Source organism: Priapulus caudatus, unplaced genomic scaffold, assembly GCF_000485595.1.
Source record: "Priapulus caudatus unplaced genomic scaffold, Priapulus_caudatus-5.0.1 Scaffold270, whole genome shotgun sequence".
Classification (NCBI taxonomy): domain Eukaryota; kingdom Metazoa; phylum Priapulida; class Priapulimorpha; order Priapulimorphida; family Priapulidae; genus Priapulus; species Priapulus caudatus.
In genome coordinates this window covers 235,239-246,025 of record NW_014577331.1, presented here as the reverse complement: position 1 = coordinate 246,025, position 10,787 = coordinate 235,239, and the positions used below count along the sequence as shown (strand labels likewise).

The 10,787-nt window shown below is 39.0% G+C and overlaps 2 protein-coding genes across 3 annotated transcripts in view; one reads left to right on the top strand and one right to left on the bottom strand.

Moving 5' to 3' along the window:
- Positions 1-6,286, top strand: part of LOC106808367 (deleted in lung and esophageal cancer protein 1-like) — an 18,519-nt gene extending 12,233 nt beyond the window's left edge. The window contains exons 20-28 of the mRNA XM_014811065.1: positions 603-774; positions 1,134-1,351; positions 1,546-1,659; positions 1,973-2,149; positions 3,836-4,006; positions 4,380-4,511; positions 5,235-5,391; positions 5,815-5,929; positions 6,136-6,286. Of these exons, the coding sequence (XP_014666551.1) occupies positions 603-774; positions 1,134-1,351; positions 1,546-1,659; positions 1,973-2,149; positions 3,836-4,006; positions 4,380-4,511; positions 5,235-5,391; positions 5,815-5,929; positions 6,136-6,265 (1,386 nt within the window). The 3' untranslated portion in view covers positions 6,266-6,286. The remainder of the gene's footprint in view (positions 1-602; positions 775-1,133; positions 1,352-1,545; positions 1,660-1,972; positions 2,150-3,835; positions 4,007-4,379; positions 4,512-5,234; positions 5,392-5,814; positions 5,930-6,135) is intronic.
- Positions 6,287-6,582: 296 nt separating this feature from the next.
- LOC106808368 (collagen alpha-1(X) chain-like) lies at positions 6,583-9,759 on the bottom strand. 2 transcript variants are annotated; one of them, XM_014811067.1, is made up of 6 exons: positions 9,690-9,759; positions 8,447-8,623; positions 8,010-8,122; positions 7,416-7,564; positions 6,969-7,137; positions 6,583-6,775 (listed from the first exon to the last, which is right to left on the bottom strand). In XM_014811067.1, the coding sequence occupies exons 2-6, from the start codon at positions 8,617-8,619 to the stop codon at positions 6,606-6,608; spliced, it is 774 nt and encodes a 257-aa protein (XP_014666553.1). In that variant the 5' UTR covers positions 8,620-8,623; positions 9,690-9,759; the 3' UTR covers positions 6,583-6,605. The 2 variants fall into 2 exon arrangements, with proteins under 2 accessions (XP_014666553.1, XP_014666552.1); XM_014811066.1 differs by having other exon boundaries at positions 9,672-9,752.
- Between the last annotated feature and the right edge of the window lie 1,028 nt (positions 9,760-10,787).

Below are 10,787 nucleotides of genomic sequence, written 5' to 3'. Positions count from 1 at the left end.
ACACACATGCACACACATGCACACACATACACACACAAACGAACAAACACACACACACACAAACACACGTACATACATTTATACATGCATACATACATTTATACATGCATACATACATGCACGCACATGCCAAATTTGACAACTGTACGTTTGGCACGTGCCGTAGAAAACGGAAGGGGAAATTTTTCTCTTATTGGAAGGTTAGGTTAGGTCCTGGTGGGTAATTGTCCTGGTGGGTAACTGTCCTGGTGGGTAATTGTCCTGGTGGGTAATTGTCCGGGTGGGTAATTGTCCGGGTGGGTAATTGTCCTGGTGGGTAATTGTCCGGGGGGTAATTGTCCGGTGGGTAATTGTCCAGGGGGTAGTTGTCCTAGAATCGTAACGATGCAGTGTGCATATTTAATGCTCTACATGCATGTCCTGCCAACTTCTCATTAGTTACATTGCTTGTTGATAATAACAATGTTAGCCATGTCATGCACAAAACGTGAAATATAAATGCATACAGTGGACTTGGTTAATACATTTTTTAGACTATATATTTTAAAGGGTTACTAAGGAATTTCAAGGTGAATGGATAACTGACATGAAACAAATTTCAGGTTGGTGAGCTAAACCCAGTTAAGGTACACATCAAGGCAACTGTGATAGGAAACCCTTTGTTCTTTCAAATGGTTGGTCTAACTAGGACTTCAACCTTGCACTTTGGAAGCCATCCCAGTGGTGGTCCAATTGCAGTGAGACGCATGAGACTGAACAACCCAAGTCCTACTGGTATTAAACAATTTAACATGAATAACAAGTGTATTGTTTATAACTGATTCATATGAAAATGTTGTCACAGTATATTGTGGCAAATGCTTAACAGAATGTCGACATGTGTCTTATATTTGGTTTATACATTATTTTGTGGATAAATCTCGGCAATCATGTTTGACACTGTTATTGTAAGATAAGTGAAGTAAAACACAAAGCTATATGCAGTGAAATTACATCTATTTAGTGAAATAGCAAACCCATTAACTGATATGCACCTTATACAAGCAAACCAGTTATTTGTAGATTATGGTCATTGGTTATCTTGTTGCTGCTGTATTTCAATTGGTTCATCCTGCATAATTTCCCATTTTCAGACATAAGAATTGATTGGCAAACCTTTGAGATAAATCAGAGTGATGAACAACTGTTGGATGTGCTTGTCATTATCGGTGACCCCTTCCCACTGATAAATGCTGATGAAGAAGCCTCTGATGAAGAAGCTGTAGATATTTCAAAACTCATTAGTGTTAAAATTCAAGAGCATGAGGGCGTAAAGTCAAATGGTCTGTTCAAGATTGTCCCTAAGCAGATGGTATGTTCAGCATTAGAACAATTAATTGTGCATGAAAAATAACTCTAAATATAATTCATAATGAATTATTTGTAATCTATGTTTATATTGAAGTGATTAATAACACTTCTAGTATATCTGTTAATTTTCATCTTTCTAGGAAAATGCGAGAGGAATTATTCCTTTTGCTCTTAATGACATTCAGTCTCATACAGGTTGTGCCAGCCAAAGGCAAGGTCATGGTCGACATGCACTTTGTGCCTCCACCTACGGATGTTCAGTCTGCATTTGATGGTTATGCACTGGGACATCTTAGTCTCACACCAAATGTTAGTCTACCAGTGATATTGCATTTATATATAACTAAAAAAGAAAGCGTGTCAGAGTGGATATTTGGTAGTATGCTAGCAGGTCATCCTTTAGTTATAGTAGTGTCTATATATGCTATAGTATGTCTGCATAGCGGTACTGTTGATGAAACGTATGTAGTCTATGAGGAATTTCAATTAGTTCGCAATTAATGTGTACTGTAGAATACTGTATAGTATTATTTTGTCAACATGATGCATTATGAGACTGCTAGATGATTTTTTATGCATCCCAATTTTTACTCACGTTTTTTAACTTTTGATGTAAATCCAGGATAAACATCCATCATCTGTAGCTGTTCGGAATGATGGATACAATGTTGCACCAGTGAGGATAAATTTAAAATCTTCTGTGACGTCCCCTCAGCTTTACATTGAGATGGCAAATGATGATGGTATGCTGTACCAGGTGGCAGCTAGCAATCTCCTCCAACCATATGGACAACTGCAGGTACAAAAAACTATTCCTGGCTTTGAAGTTTTATGTATGGACAGTATACATCGATTTAATGCCTTTATTTTATGCACGGTATTTATTTAGCAATAAGAATCACGTCTCGTTATCTGTGCACAGATGAAATATAAGATTTTTGTGAATGTGGTTAAAGCAAGGCTTAAAGTCATGCTGTTTAAGTTTATAAAGGTATACACAAAAACGCATGTATATGTGTTATATATTATCTGACTTTTGGGATAACATGAATCTTTAAGGTCCACAGGCAGACGGCCAGGCAATAATCGTTTTCCTATAGGTAAAATGAGGAATAAATAATATTAGTGCATCACGTGATAAATCGTTGAAATTCCATTGGATAACGTCGCAGGTACTATGAAGCAATATATAGTGCCCGTCTGAGCGGGCACTATTGCTTGCGCGACGCATTGTTATTATAACTCATTGTGTTTACGTCACGAATCTCCTGCGTCTGGGCGCCACGCAAGAGTTTCGAATTAATGGCGGTTGTGTTTGTGTCGAGCGTTTTGTTACATCGAATGCACCGGCAAATTAGGGAGTATAAAGAAGGTATATAAGCATGAAAAGTAAACAGAAACACTTTATTTTGTACAAATAACACACAAATATACTACTTGCTGGTGCTAGAAATTCGTGACATAGACAGTTTAATACAAATTGAAATTGTTTGTTTAAGAAACTTTGTCTTATTCACTTCATATTTGCCGAGTAGATTGCAAAGTTATGTGATGCACTAAAAACATTAATGCCTGTTGTTAGGGGCACTATGAGAGCATAGTGCTCCCAACAACAGGCATTAATATATAAGTATTAGGAGTATAATTGGGTCATGCGACACACTAGCCTTAGTGTACTTATGATTTGTTTTGTATAATTCAATAAACACAGACTCGAATGCTTATCTAATTGGTCAATCATCCTCATCCCTAATTGTTTTTTTCCGATACGTAATCACAATCTAGAAAGATGAACTCAAATGTATATGCAATGTATTTGAGAAATCTTGCCACATCGGGTGAAATGTGGTCTTATCAGAAAAATCACTCAATGGTAGTGTGACTGATCGGCATAGGAAATCACGTAGACAATTATTTTTTATCACATTCTGCGTGTTTATGCTATATTTATCTTTAACCAGATCTGATCTACTATCCTCTTCCACTGGTTGAAACCTTTTTTTGTCGCACACTGCACTGGCCATCCGTGGTGGGAAACTTTTTTTCCTAGGTGACAGCACTATTGGCACCAGTGGGCAACATTGATTTTCAGTGGGCAGTGTTAGCTTTTTAATGACACATGACATGATCTACACCAATTACATTGCATTTTCGGCTAACGCTCCATTAGGAGTGTTCCCAACTTTGATATCATTAATGATTAATGATTGATAATCCTAACCCTAACCCTAACACTAACCCTAACCCTAACCCTAACCCTAACCCTAACCTAAATGACATTAAACCACAAACTAATATATGACCATGACCATATATATATATATATATATATATATATATATAAATATATATGTTATTATGACCATTAATGACATTAAAGTTGGGAACACTCCTAATGGATTATCACCCACATGTTCTTTCACAGCTATATACCAAATGTGTATGGGATAGATAGATATATCTGATAGGTGATAACAAATTGCAGGAAAGGATTGCAGTCAAGCAGAGTCACAGCTTCATGGTAAGAAATAACACTGAAACATGCATTCCATTCACCATGGAGACTCGGCCTCCATTTGTCATATCTGAAGTAAAGCCAAATTTCGTGGCAACTGGATCAAGTGCATACAGCTTAAAACCAGGATCTGCAGCACAGGTACACACAAGATGCGTGTAACAGGCCTAAAAGCATATAACCTAATAATAACTTAATAACAAACCTATAATTTGGCAGATAAGGTCTATGTCCCCTTGACCTCTGTTTGACCTCGCTCGTTTAGCTATTTCTGGGTAAGGGTTAGGGTTAGGATTAGGGTTAGGGTTAGGGTTAGTCAGAAATAGCTAAACGAGCGAGGTCAAACAGAGGTCAGGGGGACATAGACCCTACGAGCTATAATTTGTGTATCACGATTATCTCAATGGTTGATTACTTGGTTCTTTTTATGTTTAATACCAGGTTCTAAGTATATTATTCTATTTATGTTTGTAATTAAAAAAAATGCTGACGAGTATAGATGTCTATCCTGCAGGTGAAGGTTGTCTTTACGTTCAGCAAAGAACAGCTGGTATTGAGTGAAGGTGATCTGTGCGTGACAGAAGCAGAGAAACAAGTGCATTTTACGGGGCAACTATGCATAGGGCACAGGAACAATACTGATCAGGTGTGTTAGCCCACGAAATTATTCACAGGGCATTTAGAGATACTGCAACAGGCAGATAAATGTTCTACGAATTCTTTGCTGTTACAAAGAATATATTGAGTAAGAATTTTAGCCCAAAATTAAACCAAAACATTGTACATCTTCGTATTTGTTACATTTATGCTATGTGTTGATAGGTTATAGTTGGATCAATTCCTTATTTTTTTCTGTTTTAATGGCCCTCCATGGTCTCTACCAAATTGTGGAAATGAACTCAATTTGTTTTTAAAATTGTGTTTCATTTTCTAAAAGCATAAGATGGCATAGGGTTTCCTGGTCTGGTGATCTCTTCTTTATTTAAATTCATGCTAAATTTCATTATTCATTCATTTTAATTAATTTATTTTAAACTTATGCTTTAAAAAAGTCCATGCATGGCACCGTATAATTCCTCCGTGTTACATAGCTGTTAATATAAGTTTTTAATATTGATAAATATTTATGACATAGAAATAGAAAATTTCAAAAATCATGAAAATGGGCCAAATTCCAAAGCTGCTACCTGCCAAAAAATCGCCATCAGATTTCATGTTCATCATTTCTATTTCTAGCAACGCTTCCTTCCACGTTAACTTCTTTTTTAAGCAAAATAAACACTACCTTCGTTGCAATATAATTATGATAAGTATTGTGTATTTTTCAACAAACGTTTTCATTAATGAATAAATGTGTTTTTTTGGGAAGATTCTGCCACTACGAGCAATAGTCAGTCTGCCCACTCTCAGGGTGTCGCATCAGCTGCTCGATTTCGGCACAGTTGTAGTCGGTCACACGAGAGAGATGCAGATAACTGCCTCCACCTTGGGAAATGCTAGTGTATCCTGGCACATTACTCAGCAAGGTGACTACTCCTTTGCAGCACACTTAGCTAATTTTATTAACTATTCGTGTATATGACACTAACTGAACATTCAGAGTGAAATTGATTACATATAAAACGTACCGATTTGTTAATAATGCCTGATTACCATATGATACATGCCAAAAGTAACAGCAATGACTTGACACACTGCTTGGTTAGCGTTCACGTAAGAGCTGGTCATCGGATTTAGATTTGTTTGGGTGTATACATTTTAATGTATGGGATAGCTAGATCTACTGTACAGCCTGCATAAGGGAGCAGTTTTACAGGTTTCCTGTAGTAACATGCAGCTGAGGGCTACACAGTAGGTCTAGAAATGCTGTCACTGTAAACCTGCAAAAAGCAATGGACAAAATATGATACTCATAATCATGATATGATAATCATTTATTATGGCCCTAGGACACGAGGGGGAGAAAGCATTTAGAATGAGCCCACATGAAGGAAGACTGGAAGCTTACACCTCTCACACATCCACCAGTAGCCGGTGCTTTATTGATGTGTCCTTCACTGCATGGTAATGTATAAAGATGATATAAAAAATCATTATCATAATAAAACAGAACATTTATGTGCATTGCCAATATTATTTATATTGATGATAATTTTTATACATCTATTAGTCACGTCACTCCAACTACTGTAGATCACTATGTATCTTCTGAATTTGGAATTCCTATACATAGTGTGTGTTAATTGTGTTAATACATAATTGTGTTCCAGGCAGCAAAAAAGTTACAACACAAGTCTAATTTTCCATACCCTACTAGAAAAGGATGTAATCGCTGTGCAAGTGAAAGGTAAAGGGTCATATGATGAGTCCCACCATGCTATATTGGACTACAGGGAATAAGCGAGATAGGACAATACATTAACATTGTATGTGTGTTGCTATGCTATATAGGTTCAATTCTAACAATGCTATAAATCATTTACGTATCATTCCTTTTTGTTGGAAATAATATGTACAGGCATCATTATAATTTGAAACTAATAAAGGGTTCCAGTTTAAACTTGATTGTTGATTTTTGTATTATTTAAAAATATTTGCTCTTCCTCAGCATGTATGATTTATTTTTATATAATCTTTCGCTAGCAGAATCTGTCTTTCTCTGCTCTAGTAATTGTTTTCTGCCACGCCCTATAGATTACATTATCGCTCTGCTTTGTCATATTTCATTCTACTATGTTTCTCAATCGGTCTCATAAAGAAGGAAACCAGTGAAAGTTGTGTAGATATCGTCGCTTTCTGAATATATAGCCTTTCCGGGCTGCAGTTGTATTTCCAATGTGTCGCCCTGCTTCAGCCGTACGTTGACGCTCATTGACACGGCTGCGTGACGATGAGCTCCGTATCCGTTTACTAGAGTAAAAAAAAGTTGAGAAAAAATATATAAGACGTGCACGCACATCATGCGTGAACGCACGAACCCACGCAAGCACCACCCGAATATATGATGGTTCTAGTTAAATTGTTTCTATTTCTATTCTTGTTTCTATTGTATCTAATTGATTTTGAATTGGTTTGTACCCTATTTTAGTATATGTATATGTACCAATGGTCGTTGTCCCATTTTTGATTAGCTTCAGCCAGGTTGATGTTGTGGAATGGCTCAACCCATTGAGGCTTATGATGTAGATCCCCGATACAGGAGCGGTGAACTCGCCCGAGCTTTCATTAAATCCGCCTCCAATGTTGAGAATCGTAGTGTTAAATATAATCGTCTAAACGCAAACGAAATCAAACGGTTATGTCCCTATCACGATTCTTCGTCGTGATGAGCGTTACTGTTCATTAGTGCATTAGTGCATTATAACGTGCATGAATGTGCTTCTAGCTAAACGTAGGTGTCATAAAACTGCACCTTGATTTTAGTGGTACAGTACTATACACACGCATCCATGTGTGCATGTAAGGTGTCTGTTTCCATTATGATTATCAATCGGGCCTTTCTGGATAATAGCTTACAAGTCATGTGTAAAAGTACGAAGCTAGCACACACCATGGCTTCATCACCACTAAAGCACGTTTCTGCCAGAATTGCTGTGAAAGCCACCTGGTGACGGATACCAGCAATGCCCTGCTCTCCTTTGGCCCCTTTCGGACCAGCTGGGCCTTGCGCTCCTGTTGAGCCTTCAGCACCAATATTACCTATGACAGATAAGTGAAGGTTCAATACAATGTTATACACTGCTTGAGCAATTCAGGCATGTATTGTACATTGCATGAAATTAAGCGGTTACATGCAAGTTTACAATTTAATTCCGTAGAATGCAATGTAGTGATTTAATACGATTAAATGAACGTATCCACTTATTGAATGGACGTTGCCACCTGCGCGTGTATATAGACAACTATCAACGTAATGATATGTGTGTGCGCGTGTGAGTGCGTGCGTGCGTGCGTGCGTGCGTGCGTGCGTGCGTGCGTGCGTGCGTGTGTGTGAATATTGATATATTGATATAAAAATGTATTGAAATTATATTTTTAAATTAATACCGTATTGACATTTGACAGCGTGCTAGAAATACTTCAACTTCAAGTCACATGAAAACGTTTACGGTCTATATGTAATTCCTGTCTATAAAATTGTCACCTTTTGGCCCTGGTGGGCCTGGCTTTTGAGAAAGAGGCACACTAGACGACCCTGGTTCTCCCTTGGGACCAACTGCGCCTGGATTGCCATCATAGCCTGGCCTTCCATTTATACTGCGTGATTATGAAATGATATATGGAGAAAATGTCACAGAAAGCATCTCAACATGGGTTACCATGACATCCCGCTGCGCTAACAAATTGGCTGGATTATCTAGCCACGTTTGTATGGGTGGTAAAGCATACTGATAGTGAAGAGAAATTTTCGTTTTTTTAGTTCCCCAGTCTTGCTTTATGTAAAAAAGGCAATATTATTGTGTCAATTTGTACTTGATGATTCGCACTAAGCCTGCATTCGGTTGTAGATATTTTTTTAGGTAAACCTCTGCTAGCTTTGCTTCGACATCCTGTTATGCCGATTGGTGCAGCTATGCTAACCCAGGAAATCCGGGTGGCCCACGCGCGCCTCTCAGTCCAATCTCTCCCCGGGGGCCTGCTTCACCCGGCTCTCCGTCTTTACAAGTACAGCTGCTGTCTGCTCCCTCCAGTACTGCGGACATCGCTGCTCCAGCACTGACAGTAAGCACCAATAATAACCACACGGTCTGCATCGTTCTGTAAGCACAATACGGATCACTTTATTCATTCCATGGCGCCGATCTCAAGACGGTCTAAGAGTCAAGGACTGAAGTCAGGGTCGAGTTACGATACGGTGCGATAGTAGCGTGGCAAATCATATCTTTACGTTAGAGTTAACTTTGGACGATAAAACTTCGCAAACTTCAAAACATTCGTTTGCGTACGTGCGTGCGTGCGCGCGCGTGTGTGTGTGTGTGTGTGCGCGCGCGCGCGCGTGTACGCGTGTGCGTGTTTATGTGTGTGTGCGTGATTGTGTGTGCGTGCGTGTTTATGTGTGTGTGCGTGCGCGCGCGCGCGTGTGTGTACGCGTGTTTGTTTGTGTGTGTGCGTGCGTGCGTGCGTGTGTGTCCGTGTGAATTTCAGTGCGCTGTTTTCGACGAAGCTATTTATTATGACTCGTTGCCCGTAATGTTTAATACAGTGTATTAGTAATTGAATTATTACAGGCAGTATTCATAGAACACGGATTTGACACACATATGAAAATGAACTATATAGGCCTAGGTCCTATATATGTTCCCACACTGTGATGCGGGAAATTACTACTTGATCGCGCGTACGTACATTTTATTCAGTTGCGGTACAAGTTTAGTGTGGGTGTGTGCGTGTGCGCGCGTACGTGTGTGTCTGTATGTGTGTGTGCGCAGACATCTGACTAAATCTACTGACAACGTTACATACAATGTCATGTAAACCTAAGAGCCAAACCTAATCAGTGTAAACCTACTTGTTCTACGAAAAGTTCGTAACATCTAAGCGTGATGCGTAAAGTTTTACGTCATGTATAGACAAAATTACATACGTCGTTATTATACAACGACGCTATTATACAACATTATCGCAAAATTACATACATCGTCTAGCCTTTTCTGGTACAAAATAGATCAAAATCAACAAAAATTCGAAGTGAATTTTGCACAAATTCGTTTGCAGACGATGTTCACGACGGGGAGTACTTTGAACCAATTCAAAAAACAACTTCACGTATACGCGATGAAAAAACATCGCAATATCCGATACTTACCCCCCTTCCGATACGTACTCCAAAGTCTTGCCCCGGTGCTGTGGGAAGAATGTAGGACCGCGTTCATGTAGTCTCAGCACGGCTACTGGCGGCCACTGCCAATATCGCGTTGCTTTAGTTAACATATCCTGGTCATAATCGCTCGCTTCAGGCCGCAGATCCGCGTTTATCGGGTGTCAGAAATTCCCAAGAGGGTTAGCTAAAAACCAGATGGTTCATGTGGTGTAGTGTCGCGCTGTGCGTCCATCTGCGACGCGCCTAAATCAGAGCTTGCCTTTGATTTTCTCCGAATGTAATTACTGGATTTTACTGTAATGTTTTATTATAGCTGTGTGGTATTGATGTGGTTGATGACGGCTTAAAACTGTTTTATATTGAATACTCAGACTCCGAGTTTACAAATGCTTTCTTTTACAATTAGTTTTATAATACAGTGTTTCCCGCATTATCGGGCCTCTGATATACGGGCGTATCGCTTAAACGACAAACGTCTTCGAAAAGTCATCATTTCGTTCATGGTTATGTCACCGTCTCTTAATTGGGACATTTTCATGTTTCACGGCCTGTCCCGATAAACGACGCCACGTCATATGTGTATCATACCGCCTCGATATTATTGTATCCCCCGCGACGAAGTCGGCGGGGATACTATGGTTTCATGTCTCCCCAGCTGCCGCTGCCGCCGCAGACAATTTCCCTTCCGCTCTATAACTCGACCCCTAATTGACTTAGAGCTACCAAACGTGGTATACTTACACATCTTGGGGAGAAGGTGAGCAGCGTACCAAAACCAGGTCACTGCGACCTTTATTTGACCTTTACCTTGACCTTGATCATATTTCCCTTCCGCTCTCTAACTCGGCCCCTAATTGACCTAGCGCTACAAAACTTGGTATACTTACCAGGGCTTGAAACTAACCTAAAATGTTCACTATAGCTAGTGACCTGTAAAATCTACTAGCCCTTAAATGTTGAAATGAAACATGCAATTTGGCAATAAAAATGAACAATGAATTTGAAAATGAACAATGAAAATGGAATTTTGTGAAATGAAAATGAATTTGCAAATTGAGACATGAAAATGAAATTGGTTTTGGTAATGATTGATGATGAATT